This window comes from Sorex fumeus, unplaced genomic scaffold, assembly GCF_029834395.1.
Source record: "Sorex fumeus unplaced genomic scaffold, SorFum_2.1 ptg000014l, whole genome shotgun sequence".
In the NCBI taxonomy this organism is placed as follows: domain Eukaryota; kingdom Metazoa; phylum Chordata; class Mammalia; order Eulipotyphla; family Soricidae; genus Sorex; species Sorex fumeus.
In genome coordinates, this window is record NW_026606071.1 from 29,486,532 (window position 1) to 29,510,730 (window position 24,199).

Genomic DNA, 24,199 nt, shown 5'->3' on the forward strand with positions numbered 1-24,199 from the left:
AATATTAATATCTAAGAGACAGTAGCAAGGATAAAGATATGCATTTTACTTTTTGTGAATCACTTAGCAAAAAGCTTGCTTACCCCTGAGTACAATTTGGATGGCATGGGTGGCATTCCCGATCCTGGTCAGCATACTTGAAAATAAAACTATTTGTACCCTGCAAGCCATCTGGACATTTTTCCACACAGTTTGGTCCATCTTTAAAGTGAGAGCACTTTGTACAGTTGTCAGGTCCCTAAGGATTGAAAAATAAAGCAAAATAAAAACATCGCTGGAATTTCCTCTGGGAAATAGTCTGATTTACCAAACGTGACTCAGCTGGTGGCTAAACTTGGGAACTGGTAGATGTTTTCAGCAGTACAAATAGAGGTACAAGTATTATAGATTCTCTGTCACTGTCACTGTCACTGTCCTCCCGTTGTTCATCGATTTGCTAGAGCGGACCCAGTAACATCTCCATTGTGACAATTGTTACTGTGTTTGGCAGATCGAATACATCATTTAGCAAAAATATTGGACACCTTTTCTATAGGACTCCGCATTTTCTTTCAGTCATTTATTTTGATGTTATTGATATACAGAAATAATTAGAAACAATGTGCTCTCTCTCAGATCATTTTATCACAATAAACATATGTGAGCATTCTTATGAAATAGTTAATGAGGAACAGGATATTAAAGAAAATAGGTTACAATGAATTTCATTAAGAGTGAGATATAAACATTGCTTTAGTTGTGTAATGTCGATTGGAACTTTAATTTTTTCTACATTTAGATTGCCAGGAATCAGGGTGTTTAGACAATAAATAATTTTTTTAGTTTATGCTAGCCACTATAAGTTTATGCTGGGCTGGAGCAATAGCACAGTGGGTAGTTTGTTTGCCTTGCACGTAGCCAACATAGCCAACCCAAGTTCGATTCCTCTGGCCCTCTCGGAGAGCCCGGCAGACTACCAAGAGTATCTCACCCACCCGATAAAGTCTGGCAAGCTACCTGTGATGTATTCGATATACCAAACACAGTAACAACAAAGTCTCATGATGGAGACATTCATGGGCCTGCTTGAGAAAATTGTGAACAACAGGAGGACAGTCACAGTGACAGTTTATGTGGGTCTTAAATCAGCCTGTAATTGTGCTAAAAATTATATTCTATTTGTGGGACATTATTAAAACTCAGGACCGGAGCAATAGCACAGCTAGTAAGGTGTTTGCCTTGCACGCGGCCAACCCAAATTCAATTCCTCTGTTCCTCTCAGAGAGCATGGCAAGCTACTGAGAGTATCCTGCTCGCATAGCAGAGCCTGGCAAGCTCCCCGTGGCATATTCTATGTGCCAAAAACAGTAACAAGTCTCACAATGGAGACATTACTGGTGCCTGCTCGAGCAAATTGATGAACAGGGGGAGGTCAGTGCTATAGGACATTACTATTAAAACTCAAATAATGTGAGAGGTCTTATAAAGATGTATTATGACAACAAATTTTAAAAATTACATTAAAGTAGATAGTTATAAAATAATACTTTATGGGAAAAATTATCAAGAATGAAAAACAATGTAGAAATGAGCACTGGAAATTTACATATAACTGACTGAGTCACCTCATACATTTGTTTATGATACAAGATTTCATCACATATATTGTTAATTAGAGACAATCTGAGTATCTCTACTTAAATGTCATAAAAAGTATAATTAAAAACAATCACAATAGACACTTCTTGAGCATCATGTTTCTTAGCATTTCTTATTTCTTTTCCATTTCTTCCCACAAACTTTTCTTTTCTACTTCTCCCTCAAATCTATATCCATAGGGTTTCAACAAGTATAATTGTACATATCAAACACAACTTGGATAAAAAAGATAGAGTGCATATCAAACACAACTTGGATAACTAAGTATAGGGTAACTTATAGAACATATTTGGAAAGAAAAGAAAAACAGAGACATATTTTAGATAGTTAGTTATTAAGTTTCACGATCACAATCATGACCATCCTGTTATTCGCCGATTGCCTCGAGCAGGCCCCAGTAACGTCTCCTTCGTCCTAGCCCTGAGATTTTTTAAAAAGTGCCATATTCAAGGCTCTTTCAGGGTTAGGAGAATGAGACCCATCATTGTTACTGGTATTTGGCATATTGGGTACCGAATGTAACCTGCCCACACGGCAGAGTCTGGCAAACTCCCCATGGTGTACCCAATATGCCAAATACCAGTTATTAAGTTTAGTGTGTAAGAATCAATACATTTGGGGGAGTACATTAAAGGTTTTCCAAAAGCAACCAACATTTCATGTCGGTAATATAAAGCTTTAGAAAATAGAAATATGTAATATTTATGTTTACAGATTAAAGATCAGGGATGCTAATGAAGAAGCATGGTATCAAGAACAAAATGTAATTCAGGGGAAGGGTCTTTGATAACTGGAGACAGGAGAGATCCACTGGGCACCTATTTCACTATTTTGACTTGAGACTTAGAGTGCAAAAAATTATTCGGTTTAAACTGAGGTTTTCTCTTGTCAAAATTTTTTTCTTACTTCATACATAAAAAAGAGAATAATTCATATGTTTCCAATGTTAACACCTGCTTATAGATACTGGCATGCTGTCTATTAAACAAAATTATTTACTATGCAAGTCTGCTCAGTGGCATCACTCACTGTACAAGACAAGGAACATATAAAATTTATTGCAAAATATGCTCTGAGTAAATTAGGTAATAGGCAGAATTTGATTTTTTATATAAAAACTCTTGATATATAAAAGAATGTCCAAATAAAATCAGAAGATATAAAATGTATAAAATAAATCAATAGTTTATCTGGGAGTGTACTTTAGAATTTTACTTTTGAGTATCTTTGTTTCTAAAGATTCTTGTATTTGACTGTAGTGTCAGGATACAAAACCAAATATCCTAAGCTGACATATTGAAAAACATCCTGAACATTTTCAAAAGGAATGAAATGTACTGAATTTCATCTCATTTGCATAATACAAAAGTTTAAAACGATATAGGTAAGTCTATTGCTTACTTTACTATCATAGATGATGAAGCTATTATGAATCTAGGTGCAGTGAGTGAACAGATAAATGCAATAGCAGAAAACACAGGTGAAAGCAGCATTAGTCTTTGTCTCTAATTTTAAATTAAAGAATATTGGACTCACTACAGACAACTAAAGGACAGACTAAATCCTAATAGAAAAATTACACCTAATTCCTTTAGGCAATTGATGTTTTTCTCTGGTATCTACATTAAGAGACAAAACTACTATTCACCAATATCCCATTCTCTTCTACTTCAGTCATAGAGATGACTATACTAGACTTTACATGAGAGGTGCGACCTGTTTTTCTCTGGACAATGACATTAGATAGAATGTTTTATGTATGAGACCACCAGTGCTAAAGTGCAAATGCCTCCCATTCCCGCTGCCATCATGTAGGGACCCCACAGAAGAGGTTGGGGTGCCATAAGCTCAAAGCAGCCTGAACGACTATAAAATCACTGTGAAGGAAATTGTCTAAGAAAGTTTCTCAGACTTAGACTATGTATTACATGAAAAGGATTTACACATTACTTTTGCAAGTTAGGCTGTAAAGTCAGCAGAATCTTTATTGGACTGATTTTAATAGCTGTCTTAGGTTTTATAAAAAAAAAAAAAGCATTTTTAAAGTCTGCCTCCTCCCCCTGTCTCCTCTTTTCTCTTTCGGCCTCCCTGGCTTATATTTGGTCTTCTACAACTTTTCCTAATTTGTCTTGTTATTCTTCATCTCACATTGATGTCACTGCAAATGAGCAGTGAAAGTAAGCAGACAGGATAAAATTGTAAAAGAGAAAAGAAAGTAAAGAAAAGAAAGGATATAAAGGAGACCAAGTGCAAATAAGAATATAAAAGTGGAGTCCTCCTTCGTTTCAAATTATCCCTCTCAAGATTATTCTGGATTTCTGTCACATTTAAGTAGGATAATACCATCCCATTTTACATACAGCTATCATAGTTTCAGAAAGTATTTCATCCATATTGTATTATAGACATTGTTACTTGTGAAGAAAAAAAAGTGAAATAAAAAGAATGTAAAATATGCTTTTTAAATCCTCCCTCCATATAGACTTTCTGAGTTATGGAGTAACCTTTTTTAAATATCATATGTTCAATTGATTAAAAATGTAAATTAAATGTAAAAAATCACATTTTAGCATATAACTCAATTTAATACATATAGATATTTAAGACTTATTAAATAATTGCCAGATCAGAAAAATATGACCACTAACAACAGAATGTTTAATATTGCGTGGAAAAGTGAACTAGCTTTATGATTTATTTCCCTCTCTCCATGAATGCTTGCAATCTCATTGAGGACGTTCCAGAATCTTTCAGATATTTTAAGTAGTTTATGTCTGACACAGAGCACCCCAAAACACCTCTGTCTCTATTTGTGATAATCAATATGTGAGCACAGAAATAGACAACAACTTAATATAAACTGTAACTGCTAAAAGCAAACAACCGACTAATTGGAGCAGAGTCCAGGCTATGATTTGAACGCACAGTTTTGCAGATGTCACACTCCAAATAACATTGGGTTCAAAACTACTTAGCATTTAAAGTCTTCCTCATCAAATAATTAAGTTGACTTGACCTCATGCATTGATCTGTCACAGATGCCTACTTAAGCGAAATAAAGCATTTTCTACTTCTAAATTATTGCCTTCTCTAATCACAATTTTGCCCCTGGGTAGTGATATTTTGGTGGGGAGATAGAATGTTTGGGACCACATCTAGTTGTACTTAGGAGCTACTTCTGGCTCTGTGCTCAGAGATCAGGCTTTAAGGTGCTCAGGGATCATAGTGTCAGGGATGGATGGAGTCTGAGTCTCCTATGTGTGCTCTGGCTCTTGAACTATCACTCCTGGTGGCGCATGGTGATTTTTAATGACTAACAACACTGCTATCGCAGAATCAACAAGTGTTCATTAAACACCTATTTGTATTTTTTGACTGAATTTATTGTTTTTTCTTTTTGTTTAGGGGTTATACACTTTGGTACTCAGGACTTACTCCTTGCTCACTCCTGGGTAGCATATGGGATGCCACGGATTAAAACCATGTCTGCCACATGCAAGGCAAGCACCCTGCTTGCTGTCCTAGCTCTCTAGCCCCAGCAGCGATTATTAAATTGTAGGTATACTAACTTTTCAAACAAATATAAACTCCCTCAATTTTATCAAGATACAAATGAATGAACATGTAAGCTTTGAAAAATATATGCATTTGAAAATATTAAGTTAGTCACTTAATAGCACTATTTTCTACTTAAAAGCAGCATATGGATAGAAAATAGGAAGCTGCTTTGCAGTTTGCCTTGTTCAGAGGAAATGAACACATCCTTGATTTTTCTAATCATGAAATCTTTAAGTCTCAATCTCTCTGAAAGACACTGACCATGAGTTGTGATCAAAAATATACCAAAAATGTTAGCTTTGATAATGTCTTTATATAAATAGCTGAATTCTATTATAGAATTTTACTTCCCAGAGTTTAATCAACGACTTTAAAGAATCCACATTTCTCATGCTGCAGATTAAATGTATTTTTCATTACTATCCTTAGTGGAGAACGAATATAGCTACATATGCCCTTTGCATACTTACTTGGAGATTATTACATATTAAAATGTCTTTTAGACTTTGGTTCTTCATGCCAAATCACACCACTTCTTTTTCTCAGAGGTCTGATTTTCCAAGCTTAATCATCCTTGTGGTAGTCCTCTGAACTGTCCAAGTTTTCCACATCCTTCTTTAGATGAAGTTCCAGAACAGCTCATTGGGGCCTAATGGAAGTTTGGAGGGCTCAATGATATTTTTTCTAAGCTAATTAAGTGCTGAATAAGCACTCTGGTAGAAAATTAATATTATTTAATTTTCAAATGAATTCTTATGGAGCAATATTGAGCTCTTGTCTAAACCCCAATGTTGATCCCCAAATTATCAACAAGATGAGTTAATACACAAATAAACTGGAAATTTGCCTAAAGAAGGATGAATATGACACTTTGGAATGACAAAATCATACTTGACCTCATTATTAAGAGAAAGTTAAATGATGGGAGCCAAAGGGAAGGTCTAAATATATAATTATCATTTCCTATGGAAAACTATTTAAAAACTGCTTTAATGCCAATTTATGCATGAAAACTTTCCTGGTTCAATAGCCTTTGCTTTGATTCTCACAGCTCAGGTTTTCTCTCTACCTTGATGTTTATCACACTGCCTACGAATTTAGTTTATAATTCCTCCTTTTTCTTCTTTCCACTGTCCTTCACAATACGACTAGACTTAATTACTTGTTAAATTTTACTTCAAACACAACATGAACTTTCACATTTGCATTTCTTAGTTTCCTCATTCAAGATTCTCCTCCAACACTTCCTAGTGCCTTTCCTGATGCTCCAATTTCCATCACAAAGATACATTTATTTTATTCTCCCACTGAGTTTCTGTACAATTTATATATATATTTGAATCTAAATAATTGTTCTCTTTAGTTTCATTACTTGATACTCTTCCTTTTCTTTTAATGCTGTGAAATCTTCAGAGATAGCTTCATGTCTTCTTTTTAAATATATTATCTGGACACACATATTCGAGAAATCTAATCTTAAAATATTTCATCTCTATTACTAAGCTGTAAGCCTCTTGAGGCTAACATGTCAACCACGACATGTCAACCAAGACTCCCTATAGTTCACTACAAATGCTTATTGAATGGATGAATGAACAATAAAACAATGACACAAGAAACATTCATACATGAATAAGCCAACATGACCACAGATGTTTTCAGGCTTACCGGTCCATGGCAGGTGAGGAGACCATCCTCCATCTTCTCACACTGGGGGTCACATTCCACACAGATGGAACCATTCTCAAACTCCCGAAATTCACTGTGAAAACATCAGCTGCATCAGGCAGTGTGCAAACAAGCTGTCAACATAACAAATGGAGTAACATCTGCTAAAAGTACTATTGGCAGAATATATTCTGGAGTCTGTTTCTCTATGTGCCAGGAGCATCAGAATCATTTTCCTGTACATTAAGGAATAAGTTCTCCATTAGGAGAAAAGATAAACTGCAGCCAGATGGTTCTGCGTGCCCTCTCTGGGTTCTATGACACACTCATTCAGAAAACCTCTCTCTTGTGAGAGATACTCTTTAAAAAAAAAGTTATGATTTTTCTGATGATGCAGCAGAACTATTTTTACCTTTCTAAAGTAAAACTATGCCTGTTTGTCTCTCTATAAAATATTTCTGAATGCAGCTTAATTTTTGTAAACTTTGAAAGAACTATGACATTTTCCTTGTTTTTAAGTCACAAGAATATTCCGCAAACTTGTCCTTCAAATCCCAAGACTCTTTAATTTCTCTTTTGTTAAAACTTCAAAAAGTTTTTGATTTCATTTCTTCTTTTATAGTACCTGCCTTGGAGATTTTTAAAAAATAAAAATAAAAGAACGCTTTTTTTGTGTGTGGTGGTTGGATTATCTTAAGCTATTTATGTAATATCTCTATATGTTATTTCCTTTAAATTCTTTCTGAAGCAGTTCTATTGTTTAAAAAGAAACCAAAACAGTCTGATGGAACCATTCTATAACTTAATTATTAGAAGAGAGATGATGATTATTTGAGTTCTGGACCTTCCATTTGATATCTAGTTTGATACTAAATATTATCAACATATACATTTTTCAATAAGTAGTGAATAAAAATTTTGATTTGAAAAATTAGGTATTTGCCATATACATTAGGTTTTAATAAAATCTTTGCCACAAAATACAAGGAATTAAAGTACTGAGTAAAGAAAATCTAGAATATTACTTTAAGGTCATTATTGGAATTTTGTTTGTTTGTTTTTTGATGCACACCTGGTGATGCTGTTGCTTCTGTGGTGCTTTGAAGATCATCTGTAGTGCAGGGATTGAACCATGATTGGCTGCATGCCAGACAGGCACATAACCCATGATTTTATCTCTCTGGACCCTCATTAATAAAATTTGACTAAATATTTATATTCATTTAATTACCATATCCATATATTATAAGCTAATACATAGAAAACATGGCAATTGTGTATTAGTTCAGTAATAAATTTAAATTTATTCTTTGTCATACTGACTTACTAATTTTTTATATAGAAGATGAGTTCATGTAAAACCTAGATAAATAATAGGAGTACAAACCTTTTCTTTTCTGTTTATTTAATTAAGACTATGTCTACTCAAAGTCAAAATAATTAAGCTTGGTTTTCCAAAATATGTAGCATGAATGGATGGCTTCATAATATATATGTGTGTTTAGTTCTATGGAATTTTCATTTTTTAAAGTGAAGTGATGAGTTTTGACATAAACTTTTCATGACTTTTCCTTTGTTTAAAAGGTTCCATAAGCACAAATTCTTTAGCAAGTTTCACCAGCATGAGTGGTATAAAGTACTCAACGAAGTAAATTTCAAAAACACAAAGATCAAAATGACCTTGTATTTTGGCAAGAGTGACTGCTCAGTCACTAAATTGAAGAGAGAGCCAAAAGCATTATTGATCTCTGGAAATTAGATTATAGTAATAGTAATGCATACAATCATCAACAAGGTACGTAATATATAATTTCTTGGGTAAACAAAGGGTTGTGTTATTAAATAAAGGTCAAAAATTCTGATACCAAAACCTATATCCTGCTTTTATTTTATTTACTTTTTAGAGGAGGCGGTGTTACTCAGGGAGTCAAAGGGCCCATACAAGCTATTCTGAGGATGTGGGCTCCCCAGGGCCTGCACTGCTAGGCTTACCTGTCCACTGCAGTGGTGCTGGGATTTTCAGGGCTGCATTATGATCCTTTGTGGCCTCCATGGCTATATCTAATGATGCTTAGACAATCATGTGGTATAGGAATTAAGCCTGGTTGTATTCTATCTGGCCACTCTACCTTTATTTTCTCCCCCCTCACCCCAAGGTCTTATTCCCTATACACACTATTTTAGAATGGAATGAATAGGTGCTTTTAAAAAATGAAGCAGAAAATCTAATTGCCTTTTCCCCATAAAATTCCATTAATGGGTCTTCTGACTTTGTTCTTTTCTATTCTCAGAACAGCTTCTCTTTGTAGTGTTAGTTACTTCTATTTTTTATTTTTTGTATTCCTAATATTTGTTTTTTTCTTATTTGTTTCCTAGTGATTCTACTGTGAATTTTCCACAGATTCCCTAACCCTTGAATGTAACCTAAAAAACCGGATCTACTGAACACAGTATCCAGTTCTGCATACTGTGTTATTGGTCACTTGCATTTTTGCTATATATTCCTGTGAAGTTTTGTGATTGTGCTTTAAATCTTGGCCAATTATTGATCATGATCAAATGCTTTGAAACTCAGTTTTCTCAAATTATATCCCAGCACCAATGCTAGGAGTATATGTCTTCACTTCTCTAGCCTGTTTTTTAAGTGCTTTTGGTAAAAGAGCAGTATTTTTTCCAAGAGAAACAATGATGATTAAATAGAAGAATGTCTGTACAAAGCTTATACTGACATTTTTTTATATTTCCTTATTATTAAAGTTTCAAAGAATTGAACTACTTTTTTAGATCAGAAATAATCTGAGATTTCTGATTTGTATGACCTAGATTTAAACACTAACAATGAAGAAATGACAGTTCTTTTCTCTGTCAGAAACTTCATTTAAAATTTCTGTTTCAATGGTCATCAATGTATTTTATATATAAAATGTCTCCCTAATTTTGGTAAATGACACAAATTTTTATTTCTGCATTTATTATGAGGTCAAGGAGGCAGGAGTTTGGGCCATAACCTGCAATGTTCAGAGTTACTACTTGCTTAGGGTTACTCCTAATGGTGCTCAAGCTTTCTGTCATTTTATAGGTGAGTGTTGTTTTAATAATTTAATAACAGACCCATAAAGGCAATGGTTATTTTAGTGGTAGACAATCTAAAAATAACTTTCTTATGTATCATCTCAACTGATGATGTATAGCCTGTCACCATTATTTCTCCCATTTCCCTATAAGAAATCCTACCCTGTGAAGTTGACACTATTATTACTTCCCTTTCCTTATAAGAAACTCAAGTTTAGAATAATTAAATCATTTAACCCAAGGTTGACCATTTAAACCATAAAATAATAAAATTGGTATCTGAATACATTCCTTCAAAAAGCCTGTTTTAATCACTAAGTATTTTTTTGTGAGAAATTAGTCAATACTATTGAAAATAAGGAATCTAACACTGGGCAGGCAAGAAGCACATCAGACTTTTATTTAAAAAAATCCTTCCATGGGGCTGGAGTGATAGCACAGCAGGTAGGGTGTTTGCCTTGCACATGGCAAACCCAGGTTCATATCCCATATGGTCCCCCAAGCACTACCAGGAGTAATTCCTGAGTGCAGAGCCAGGAGTAACCCCTGAACATTGGCGGATGTGACACAAAAAGAAAACAAAAACACAATTCTTCCTTTATTTTATTTTGGGATTTTGGTTTGTTTCCAGGGCAGTGCAGTGCATGACAGAGTATGTTGTTCTGACTATAAAATTGGGGATAACTGTGAGCAAGACATGTACCACAATTTCTGAAGGTCACTGTCACTGTCACTGTCACTGTCCTCCCATTGTTCATCAATTTGCTCGAGCAGGCCCAGTAACATCTCTATTTTTGAGACTTGTTGTTACTGTGTTTTGGCATATTGAATATGTCTCGGTAGCTTGCCAGGCTCTCCAAGAGGGGTGGAGGAATCGAACCTGGCTCGGCCGGATTGAGTGCAGGCAAGGCAAACGCCCTACCGCTGTGCTATCGCTCCAGCCCATTTCTGAAGGTAAATTATTTAATTTTATTCTATAAAATTTCATGAAAGAAATTGGTTTTGCTAATTTTTAGATGGGAATTAAAACTATCATTAGGATGCATGGATTTCTATCCTGATGTGAAATGCAAATGCACAATGCTGGAAACTGGTCAAAATATGATAATTCGCATGCTAGAAGAAGGAATTAAAGAACTACAAATATATACTTTTACAAAGCTTTCATAAATTCTTCCAGTAACCAATAGAAGGGAATCTGACAAAGGAACAACACTAAATTGCATTATCACCCTAATGAAGGACAACTGTGATGCATGAAATGGCATGTTATGATAAAGTGATTTTATGTGTATGTGAAAAGTCATGCAACAAGGCATAAACTAGATTTTATTGTTGTAATGTGATTATTATAGTACCAGAAGGAATTTAAAATACCCGACATAAAACATCTACTCAGTTATTTTTAGAAAATGGTAGAACACTTAACAAAAACTGCCCAAATAGAAATCACAATGAGTTTTTCTGTAGAGCTATGCAATTGTCATACATAAAAATGTTTCTTTCCTAAAACACAATCAAATAGACTCACAGTTTGAATGTGAAAAAAATTATACATATACCAAATTATAGATAAAACTACACAAAATAATGAGGAAATAAAGACAATAGAATCATATGAGAGGGACAATAATACTGGAAAATCATAATGTATATTTTAAATTTGCTTAAGCATGTTTTCAACCTATTTGGCACACTTTGCAAAAATGTGCACAAAACACATCACGGTCCTGGTCCTCCTGTTGTTCATCGATTTGCTCGAGTGGGCCCAGTAACGTCTCCGTCATGAGATTTGTTGTTACTGTGTTTGGCATATCGAGTACGTCGTCACGGGGAGCTTGCCAGGCTCTGCCGTACAGGCAAGATACTCTCGGTAGCTTGCCGGGCTCTCCGAGAGGGGCGAAGGAATCGAACTCAGGTCGGCCATGTTGGCCGCTTGTAAGGCAAACGCCCTACCACTGGGCTATCGCTCCAGCCACGCACACAAAACACATACAGGATTTTTATTTCAAATTAAATTATTTCTCCTTAAATAATTATGCATGGTTTGTTTCCTTTATACAATGGAAAGATTTCTTTAAAAATGTTGAAGCAATCAGGAATTATAGTAAAGCAGATCCAGCATGTTTCTTGTATAAACTGACCTGGGTTTGATCCCTAGCACCAAATATGGCCCCCTGAACACTGTCAGGATGATTCCTGAGCACAGAGTCAGGAGTAAGGCCTCAAAACAACAAAAACAAATGCTTGAGAGAATATGCATTGTGGAACTTTATCATTTTCCTGTATTTTTTATTTGAATCTTAAACTTTTAAATGTGATACCTTAAATTTCAGGTAGGAGATTCATTATAGATGTTAAGGCACTTGTTTTGCATATGAATAAGGATGGTTCAATCCCTGCTCTACAGATGGTCTTCTAAGACCTGTTCACCATGATCCCTGGGCACAGAGCCAGAAGTAAGCCCTAAATACTGCTGCATGTGCTTCAAACGGTTCAAACACACCCACACACACACACACACACACACACACACACACAGACGTGTGAATATATCTGCATAAAATATCTTACAATTTATGACAAAAAATGTGATATTCTCACCCGTCATAGAGATTACAAGACTCTATACAGGTCCGTCCCCTGCTGAAACGGCGACATGACAGGCACTGGTCTGGCCCAGGTCCCCAACAGCCATCACTGGAACACAGACGATTACACACCATTCCTTCCGCAGCTGAAAGTCACACCAAAATCAGGTGAGAGTAAAACAGATTGCTATGTCACAGCTTAAGTTTAAATCTTCCCAGGCAAAGGTATCCCTAAATGAGTTTTCTTTAGAAAAGAGATCTGTGGGAAACAATTCGGATCTACCCAGTCCCTATCACCTACTCTACCTCTAAGTAACTTCTTTCATATTACAGGGCAAGTCACTGGTTATACCACTGTAATGTTATTAAGATTGCATGGATTTTTTTTTTTTGCTTTTTGGGTCACACCCAGCGATGCTCAGGGGTCATTCCTGGCTCTGCACTCAGGAATCACTCCTGGTGGTGCTTGGGGGACCATATGGGATGCCGGGGATTGAACCCGGGTCGGCTGCATGCAAGGCAAATGCCCTACCCGCCGTGCTATCGCTCCGGCCCAAGATTGCATGGACTTCAATTGCCTATACCAAAACTCTATATAGAAGAGGTGACAGAAATTAAATTTCCAATTAAGGCAATAAATACAACTTTCCCAAGCCAGCCCTTTGTCTTTTAACACATACATATTGTTTTCAAATCCATATGAGAGCTCCATGAATTAGTATAACCAATGATACATAACCAATGTATAAGAAACACTGTATCTATCAACCCACATAGAGATGACAGATAGGATGGTAGATAGGTAGATAAATAGATTGATAGATAGGTAGATAGACAGTAAAAGAAGTACCACAAATGCTGTTCTTGGTATCAAAAAATCTGGTATTTGAAGCATACAAAATGCAATTTGTAGTGGTTTTAAGAACTATTAAGAATACAAAAAATATCAAAACTAGAGAAATTGTCTTAATCTGATTATATACCAACACTATAAGTTGTGAAATTTAATGTGCTTGGACCAGACCATTTTTAAGGTGGTTTAGGATAATGCTGAATGTTCCTGTAACACAGAAATATGTAGTAGAGTAGTAATGGTGATTTACCTTTCTTAAAATATGGAGAGCATATTTTAATGTTATTTGCTAATCACATACTTTGTTTAGTAAAGTGTCACTTAATCTTTGATGCATTTTATTTTCGATTGTTTTCTTACTATCAAGTACTGGAGGTTCCTTATATAATTTATTTTCTCCCTGTCATAGCCTCATCTTTTTATTCTTTTAGTACTATCTCTTAAAAAGTAGAAGTTTTAAAGTTTGAAGTCTAATTTATCAAGGCATATTTTATGAATTTTGCTTTGGGCATTATAGTTAAGAATGAAATATGTGCCTAACTTATGGTTACAATTTTTTCCCCATTTTTTTCCTTTAAAAATAGTTTGGGTTTTGTTTTAACATAAGGACATGATTCATTTACGTGCACAATACTACTTAAGATACATATAATTTCACAAAATATAGAAAGTGTAACAAAACTTGCACTGTAGCACTATAGCACTGTCCTCCCGTTGTTCATCGATTTGCTCAAGCGGGCGCCAGTAACATCTCACAACAAATTGTGAGACTTGTTATTACTGTTTTTGATATATCAAATACATCACGGGGAGCTTGCCAGGCTTTGCTGTGCAGGCGAGATACTCTCAGTACCTTGACGGGCTCTCCAAGAGGGGGCAGAGGAATTGAACTCGGCTTGGTCGCGTGCAAGACAAATGCCTTACCAGCTGTGCTATAGCTCCAGCTTCGTAACAAAACGTAAATATATAAAATACGTAATTTATGCATATTGGGTTTAATTTACTATATTAACATATACAGATATGCATTTTGAATTTGTCATATGGAATAAGTTCAGACAAGTATTGAGATTGGCTAAAATTAGTACTAACTGACATCTGAAAACTAGAGATGTGGGAAATTTATGATATATATACTTACAGCCTAAGTCCATAGGCCGGATATGATTCATTCTGTGCACAGCATAAGTCTGAATCCCACAGTAAGGCTGAAAGTAAATTCATATTTGTACTGGAAGTCTGTGTCTTGTAGATGTGGTAGTGAGTCTCTCTTCTATTTTATTTTTTGTTTTCGTAATGAGCAAATAGCAGTACTGAGAGTTTACTCGTGACTCTGTGCTCAGGGGTCATTCCTAGCAGTGTTTAGGATTAAATATGTATTATATGGAATCAAACTAGAATTAGCAGTCACCTTAACTATTCTATCTTTCCAGCTCACTTTCTCTACTTTTTTTATTGTAATTTGATCGTCTCTGAATCAATTATTTACCCTAAAATAATTCTTTTTAATTTTTTTGGGGGGGTCACACCCCGTGACGCACAGGGGTTACCACTGGCTCATGCACTCAGTAATTACTCCTTGCAGTACTCGGGAGACCATATGGGATGCTGGGAATCGAAACTGGGCCGGCCGTGTGCAAGGCAACTGCCCTACCCGCTATGTTATGCTCCAGCCCCTCTATAATAATTCTTATATTTTATTCAAAACAATAGAGTTCTTTTTGAGTAGAAGTAAATAAAAAGGCCTACATATCCTTTCAGTTACGTAGTTGGAGCTCTTATCTATAGTTTGATGTTTTTATTCTTCCTGTATGAAAGCCTACCTTTCAACTTTCTTGAAGTATGTTTTTCTATCTGTGTTGCCTTTTCTTCCCAGCAAAGTTATGTGAATTGTATTAGTCTCCTGAATTCTCACCTCCATTTTGACAACTCAGTACTTTGGGGGACTCTCATGGATTCACTCCTGGCTATGTGGTGCCCTAAAATTCTCTCAAATAAATAACCAAGAGAATCATAAGGCAACCTCATTTCTTTCCTTAACCCCAGGAATAATTATGCTTCTTTTCTGATATCCAATTTCTTGAAAACTGTCATTTCAGACCTTTTGTGTTTAGATTATTTTATGAGGATGGATAAATCTGCTTTCTGTTAATCCATATGAACTAGAAAAAAACTTCCTATATTTACTTCTTAACATACAAAGTTGGATTACTTACTATTTGTCTGTATACACCAATTTAATAAAAATTATTTCCAAAATACCCTCAATTTTGACGCATCTATAAAATTAGTTTAAAATCAGTTTTCCTTCCATTCATATTTAATTTACTAATTTTATCACTTAAATCACTTAATTTCCTGTTAGTCCTCGATTTGCTTGAGCGGGCACCAGTAACATCTCCATTTGTCCCTGTCGCGTGCTAGTGTAGCCCAATGGCATCTGTTCGCTCCGGGAACATGAAGGGCCTCAAACCGATCGTTCATGATCTTGACGAAGAAGTCTGACCATCTGGTAGGTGGGCGGCCACGCGGTCTTTTGACATCCCGTGGAATCCAGTCAGTAACAGCTCTAGTCCAGCGGTAGTCTTTAAATCTCATTACGTGACCAGCCCATCTGATTTTTGACACCTTGGCAAATGAGACAGCGTCCCTGATTCTTGATCGTCAACGGATGTCAGAACTCCGGATTCATTCTCTCATTTGAGTGAAACGTGATATTCCAAGCATAGCTCTTTCTATTCTTCTTTGGGAGACCTGAATAGCATTCTCATCTTGTTTGCGTAGGGCCCAGGTCTCTGAGGCTTATGTTAATGCAGGAAGAACAGTGGAATCAAAGAGATGTGCCCGGAGCCGGAGGTTCTTAGTCCTCTTAGCTATTTCTTCGACATTCTTGAAGGCGTTCCAAGCCGCTCTCTTCCTCCTGCACAGCTCGGGTGCCAGGTCATTTGTCATGTTGACCTCTCGACCTAGGTACACATAGCTGTAGCATTCGGAGATGGTCGTTCCATTGAGAGCGAATGGGGCGTCAGGAACAAGGCTGTTTCTCATAAACATTGTCTTCGTAAGATTCAGCTGTAGTCCTACCTTTCCACACTCACGGTCAAAGTCGGCCAGGATTTGTGCTGCTTGGCTGATGTTTGGTGTTATTAAAACAATGTCATCAGCAAAGCGGAGGTGGTGTAGTTGCCGACCATCTATCTTCACTCCCATTCCTTCCCATTCCAGTCGTCGCATGATGTTCTCGAGGGTGGCACTGAAGAGTTTCGGTGAAATGGTATTACCCTGCTGCACCCCTCTCTTGATATCAACGATCACTTCTTTGTAGAATGGTGAGATCCTGGTAGTGAATCCGCAATACAGCTCACGGACAATCCTGATGTATTGGGCTTGAATGCCCTGATTGGCTAGGGCTTCAATGACCGCTTCCGTCTCAACAGAATCAAAGGCCTAATTATATAGTTATTCAAATTTTATAGTTATTTATATACTAATTTTATAGTTATTCAAAATAGGAGATCAACGTAATATTTAAAGATACCCTAAATGAACAAAAACAAAACAATATATTCTTGTATAGAAATAATTATCTTTTTTTTATATATATTATTATCTTAGCTAACTCAAAGTTTATAGACTGCTATTTTATAAGACATTTTTTCCCCTTTATTTTATTTTATTTTTTTTAAAGTTGTAGATTTACAATTTTTTGTGCTTTGGTTTCAATTATACAATGATCAGATACCCATCCCTCCACCAGTGCCCATTTTCCACCACCATGGATAATATCCCTCCCACCCCCATCCCCCCATCCCCCCTGTCTCTGTGGCAGGGCAATCCCCTGTGTTCTCTCTCTCCTTTTGGGTGTTGTGGTCCGCAAAAGAGGCATTGAGTGGCAAACATGTTCAGTCCATAGTCTACTTTCGACATGCATCTCCCCTCCTGGGAGGATCCTCCAAACATCCTTTATTTGGTGTTCCCTTCTCTATCTGAATAGCCCTTTCCTCTAGGATACCCGGCTGGCCTCTAAGTTATGGAGTAATCCTCCTGGTGCTGATCTCAGCTATTCTTGGGTATTAATCTCATACTTTGTTACTTTATATCCCCCAGATGAATGCAATCTTTCTATGTCTATCCCTCTCTTTCTGACTCATTTCGCTTAGCATGATACTTTCCATATTGTACCACTTGTATGTAAATTTCATGACTTCATCTTTTCTAAGAGCTACATAGTACTCCATTGTGTAGATGTACCAAAGTTTCTTTAACCAGTCATCTGTTCTTGGGCATTCAGGTTTCTTCCAGTTTCTGGCTATTGTAAAGAGGGCTGCAATGAACAAACAAGTGCAGATGTCACTTCAACTATACATTTTTGCCTCTCTGGGATATATTCCCAGGAGTGGTATTGCTGGGTCAAATGGGAGCTCAATTTCTAATTTTTTGAGAATCGTCCATACTGTTTTCCAGAAGGGCTGAACCAGTGGACATTCCCACCAACAGTGAAGGAGTGTCCCTTTCTCGCCACATCCACGCCAGCATCGGTTGCTTTTGTTCTTTTGAATGTGGGCCAGTCTCTGAGGTGTGAGATGGTATCTCATTGTGGTTTTGATCTGCATCTCCCTGATGATTAATGATGTAGAGCATTTTCTCATGTGCTTTTTTGCCATTCGGATTTCTTCTTTGAGAAAGTTTCTGTTCATTTCATTGCCCCATTTTTGGATGGGGTTGGATGTTTTCTTCTTGTGGAGTTTAACCAGTATTTTGTATATCCTGGATATCAACCCCTTGTCAGATGTGTATTCGGTGAATATCCTTTCCCATTCTGTAGACTGTCTTTGTATTTTGGTCACTGTTTCTTTGGAGGTGCAGAAGCTTCTTAGTTTAAGATAGTCCCATTTATCTATGTCTGTTTTCACTTGCTCGGCCAGTGGCGTGGCATCTTTGAAGATACCATTAGCTTCAATGTCATGGAGGGTTTTGCCAACTTTATCTTCAATGTACCTTATGGTTTCTGGTCTGATGTTGAGGTCTTTAATCCATTTTGATCTTACTTTTGTACATGGTGTTAGGCAGAGTTCTGAGCCTATTGTTTTGCATGTAGCCGTCCAGTGATGCCAACACAATTTATTAAAGAGGCTTTCCTTACTCCACTTCACATTACTTGCAACTTTATCAAAGATTAGATGATCATATGATTGAGGGGAGATGTCAGTGTATTCAACCCTGTTCCATTGGTCTGCAGTTCTGCCTTTGTTCCAGTACCATGCTGTTTTAATTATTACTGCTTTGTAGTACAGTTTGAAGTTCGGGAGGTTGATTCCTCCCATTTTCTTTTTCCCAAGAATTGCTTTAGCTATTCGTGGGGGCTTATTGTTCCATATAAATTTCAGGAGTGTTTGCTCCATTTCTTTGAAGAATATCATGGGTATCCTTATAGGGATTGCATTGAATTTATACAATGCTTTCGGTAGTATTGCCATTTTGACAATGTTAAGTCTCCCGACCCATGAGCAGGGGATATCTTTCCATTTCCTCATGTCCTCTTTTATTTCCTGAAGTAGCGTTTTGTAGTTTTCTTTGTACAGGTCCTTTACTTCCTTAGTTAAGCTGATTCCTAGTTACTTGATTTTCTGGGGCACAATTGTGAACGGGATTGTTTTTTTCATGTTGCTTTCTTCTCTCTCACTGTTTGCGTATAGAAAAGCCATGGACTTTTGGGTATTGATTTTATAACCTGCAACTTTACTATACGAGTCTATTGTTTCTAGGAGTTTTTTGGTGGAAGTTATTGGGTTCTCTAAGTAGAGTATCATATCATCTGCGAATAGTGAGAGCTTGATTTCTTCCTTTCCTACCTGAATGCCCTTAATATCTTTTTCCTGCCTAATCGCTATTGCAAGTACTTCCAGTACTATATTGAACAGCAGTGGAGAGAGTGGGCATCCCTGTCTCGTCCCTGATCTTAGAGGGAAGGCTCTCAGTTTTTCCCCATTGAGGATGATGCTTGCTGTAGGCTTGTGGTAGATGGCTTTAATTATGTTGAGGAAGGTCCCCTCTATACCCATTTTGGCTAGGGTTTTCATCATAAAGGGGTGCTGGATCTTATCAAATGCTTTCTCTGCATCTATTGATATGATCATATGCTTTTTATCTTTTCTTTTGTTGATATGGTGGATTATGTTGATTGATTTCCGAATGTTGAACCATCCTTGCATCCCTGGGATGAATCCTACTTGGTCATGGTGTATGATCTTTTTGATGAGTAGTTGGATTCTATTTGCTAGTAGTTTGTTGAGGATCTTTGCATCTGTGTTCATCAGGGATATCGGCCTGTAATTCTCTTTCTTTGTGGTATCTCTGTCTGCTTTTGGTATCAGTGTGATATTTGCTTCGTAGAAACTGTTTGGAAGTGTTTTTGATATTTCAATTTCGTGGAAAAGCTTAAAGAGCATTGGGAGTAAGTCCTCTTTAAAGATTTGGAAGAATTCACTAGTGAATCCATCCGGGCCAGGACTTTTGTGCTTGGGGAGACTTTTTATTACCATTTCAATTTCCTTGATGGTGATAGGTCTGTTCAGGTATTCCAGGTCTTCTTGGTTCAGCCTTGGGAGTCTGTAGGAGTCTAGGAATTTATCCATTTCCTCGAGGTTTTGATGTTCCGTGGCATAAAGCTTCTCAAAGTACTCCCTGAGGATCCTCTGAATTTCTGTGGTTTCTGTTGTAATGACCCCCTTTTCATTTCTGATTCGGTTTATTAGGGTTTTCTCTCTCCCTTTCTTTGTGAGTTTTGCTAGAGGCTTATCGATCTTGTTAATTTTCTCAAAGAACCAGCTCTTGGTTTCATTGATCTTTCGGATTGTTTTTTGGGTTTCCATCTCGTTAATCTCTGCTCTGAGTTTTATTATTTCCTTTCTCCTGTTCGAGTTGTGCTCCTTTTTTTGGTCCTTCTCCAAGCTCTTAAGCTGTGAGGTTAGGTTACTTATGTGTGCTCGCTCCTCCTTCCTGAGGAATGCTTGTAGAGCTATAAACTTTCCTCTTAACACAGCCTTTGCTGTGTCCCATAAGTTTTGGTAACTCGTGTTCTCATTTTCATTCGTTTCTAGGAATCTTTTGATTTCCTCTTTGATTTCCTGTCTAATCCACTCGTTGTTCAATAGTGCACTGTTTAATTTCCAGGTGTTTGATTTAGTTTTCTGTTTTTGTGTGTGATTTACTTCTAATTTCAGCGCATTATGGTCTGAGAAGATTGTTGATACAATCTCTACCTTCTTAATTTTATGGAGGCATGTTTTGTGGCTCAGCATGTGGTCTATCTTGGAGAATGTTCCATGTACGCTTGAGAAGAATGTGTATTCAGCTTTTTGTGGATGAAGTGTCCTGTATATATCTACTAAGTCCCTTTCTTCCATTGTTTCCCTCAAATGAAGTATGTCCTTGCTAAGCTTGAGTCTGGTTGATCTATCAAGAGGTGACAAAGCAGAGTTGAAGTCTCCCACTAGTATTGTGTTGCTATTGATGTCTTTTTCCAAATCTATGAGTAGTTGTTTTAAGTACTTTGCTGGTCTCTCATTAGGTGCATATACATTTATTATTGTAAGTTCTTCCTGTTGTACAGATCCTCTGATCAATAAGTAATGGCCTTCACTGTCTCTTATGACCTTCCTCACTCTGAAATCAATGTGGTCTGATATAAGGATGGCTACCCCAGCTTTTTTATGGGAGCTGTTTGCCTGTAGGATTGTTTTCCAGCCTTTGACTCTGAGTCTGTGTTTGCTTTGACTATTGAGATGCGTTTCTTGCAGGCAGCAGAATGTTGGGTTCAATTTTCTAATCCATCCTGCCACTCTATGTCTTTTAATTGGTGCGTTTAGCCCATTGACATTGAGAGAGATTATTGTTATGGGATTTTGTCCCATTGTTATGTTAAAATTTGGTGTATTTGAGGGGCCTTTCTTGCCTTAAAGTAGCCCATTTAGTTGTTCTTGTAACCATGGTTTTGAGTCTATGAAGTTCCTGAGCTGTTGTTTGTCTGTGAAACTGTGTGTTGTTCCTTCTATTATGAATGAGAGTCTTGCTGGGAAAAGTATTTTGGGGGAGGCATTTATTTCATTGAGTTTTTTTACTATGTCCCACCACTGTTTTCGGGCCATGAGGGTTTCATCAGAAAAATCAGCTGTGAATTTTAAGGATGCTCCTTTGTAAGAGATTTCTTTCTTCGATCTTGCTGCTTTCAGAATTTTGTCTCTGTCTAAGGTTTTGGTCATTTTGATCAGAATGTGTCTTGGGGTATTTTTATTCGGATTTCTTCTAGCTGGTACCCTTCGGGCCTCCTGAATGTGGTCACAAGTTTTCTTCAGCTCTGGAAATGTTGTAGCAATGATGTCTTTGACAGTTTCTTCTTCATCGAGGTTTTCTTCCTGTCCCTCTGGGACTCCAATAATTCTTATGTTACCCCTCTTGGCTTCATCACGATCTTCTCTTGCCATCTGTTCCCGAATTGTGAGTCTCTTTTCCATTTTCTGCTCTTTTCGGGAGAGTCTCTGAACTTCATCTTCGAGCTCACTGATTCTGTTCTCAGCCGCTGTTACTCTGCTGCTGAGGCCTTCCACTGAGCTTTTCAATTCGCCTACGAGATTTTTCAGGTCTGACATTTCTGATTGCATTTTCCTCATTTCTGCCTTCAGATCCTCTTGTCTTCTATTGGCATTGCTTTCCATTGTTTCTTTTAATTCCCTAAGCATCCTAAGTAGCTCCCTTCTGAATTCCTTGTCAGAGAGGTTGTCTAACACTACAGTACTGTTGGTGTCATCTGGGCTAGACTCTTCAATATGAATGTTTGGTGGGCTTTTGCGTTGCTTTACCATTGTGAGAGGTGTGGTTTAGTCCTTCACGTTCAGTGTTACTATTCTGCTTGATATGCAGTGTGAGTTAAGATAGGCTTATGAGTTATTGGCAACTGTGTTTCTAGTGGCTGAGCTAAAATAGAGAAGTTTCCATCTAAGAAGTTAGCTTATGGTTCCTATGGCATATGTAGTGGGAAAATATTTCGCGGCCACGTTAGCGGCCGCGGCTCCAGAAAGAGTCCCTGGCACTGGGCGAGGAGTTGGGAATGTCTCCTGTTTGGAATTGGAGCCGTTCAGCTTTGCTGCCCAGAGCTGGGCCTCTGTGCCCGTCCCACGCAGATCAGGGGTTGAAAACCGGTTGTCTCGGGGCTGTTTCTAGCTGCGCGTGCCCAGAGAGGAAACCAGGCCTTTGGGGGCGGGCTGTACCTGTTGGAATTGGAGCCGTTCAGCTTTGCTGCCCAGAGCTGGGCCTCTGTGCCCGTCCCACGCAGATCAGGGGTTGAAAACCGGCTGTCTAGGGGCTGTTTCTAGCTGCGCGTGCCCAGAGAGGAACCCAGGCCCTTGGGGGCGGGCTGTACCTGTTGGAATTGGAGCCGTTCAGCTTTGTTGCCCAGCGCTGGGCCTCTGTGCCCGTCCCACGCAGATCAGGGGTTGAAAACCGGCTGTCTAGGGGCTGTTTCTAGCTGCGCGTGCCCAGAGAGGAACCCAGGCCCTTGGGGGCGGGCTGTACCTGTTGGAATTGGAGCCGTTCAGCTTTGTTGCCCAGAGCTGGGCCTCTGTGCCCGTCCCACGCAGATCAGGGGTTGAAAACCGGCTGTCTAGGGGCTGTTTCTAGCTGCGCGTGCCCAGAGAGGAACCCAGGCCCTTGGGGGCGGGCTGTACCTCAAAAATGAAAGTAAGTTCTTATCCACTTCAGTTCAATGAGAGAGGGGTTAAGGATATCCGGCGCTTCTTCTCCCGGGCGAGCGCAGCGCAGAGCCGGCCCCACGCCTGGCGACCCAGCCTCGCCCTCCGCCGCCGCAGCCTGTGGAGTGCGGGAGCTGCCGCCCCCCCGCGCGCTCCTCTCTCGCGCTCTCTTATAAGACATTTTAAAGATTAATAAAACATTATATGTTATAGCTATATTTTATTTTTATTATATGGAAACTTTTTTTCAGAAGTTGAATAATTTGATGTTTTAGTTAGAAAAATGTATCCAACAGTTTATCTGTCACATGTGATTTTAACTAATAGCAAGAGTACTTTGTTCTCTTTCATTTATAATACAGTTAAATATCAACATCTCATTGTGTAATAAAATATTAGTAAAATATAAATTTAATATACTTCATGACTCCTTAAATACATAGATGAATAAGTGAGTTTCCATCAACTTATAAATATGTAAGATATAAAGTTAAATCAAGATAATTAAATACAAATGCATAAATTCTATCTATATATGAAGAGTATGAAAGAAGATAATTTAATAAGAGTAATGTATACAATTATAATATTAATTTCATTAAACTTCAGCCATTTAGATTGGTTTTATGTTCTGAATCATACATGTGAAGTCTTTATATTTGTTTATGGGATAAAGATGCTTATCAGAACAAATTCTGTAAAGATCATGGAAATATCAAAAGTTATACTGTAAAATATTAAAATAAACCCTGATTACAATATATTAAAATATTAGTTTAGTTCCAGAATTTTTTTTTATTTTTTACTTGCCTATCATAGAAAATATACAAATGTCCCTTATGTTCTGTTTATCAACTTCTGCCAAAAGTCCTCAAATTAAACTTTCTTACCTGAGGAATTCTAGAGAGCCTAATTTATGATATTCCATTAACTTTTTTGGCTTTGTTTTGTTTTGGGGGGTCATGCCTGGCGGTTTTTAGGGTTTACTCATGCCTGGTGGTTTTCAGGGCTTACTCCTGGTGTCCTCAGCGGAAACTTATTGGGTACTGGGGATTGAACCCTACTTGCAAGGC

The 24,199-nt window shown here is 37.5% G+C and overlaps 1 protein-coding gene across 5 annotated transcripts in view; it reads right to left on the reverse strand.

Annotated features, from left to right (window-relative positions):
* Window positions 1-24,199, reverse strand: part of ERBB4 (erb-b2 receptor tyrosine kinase 4) — a 1,197,143-nt gene that overhangs the window by 299,311 nt on the left and 873,633 nt on the right. For all 5 annotated transcript variants that reach the window (XM_056111671.1, XM_056111669.1, XM_056111672.1 and 2 more), the window contains exons 13-15: window positions 12,541-12,673; window positions 6,865-6,958; window positions 84-238 (exon numbers count right to left, since the gene is read on the reverse strand). In XM_056111671.1, the coding sequence (XP_055967646.1) occupies window positions 84-238; window positions 6,865-6,958; window positions 12,541-12,673 (382 nt within the window). The remainder of the gene's footprint in view (window positions 1-83; window positions 239-6,864; window positions 6,959-12,540; window positions 12,674-24,199) is intronic.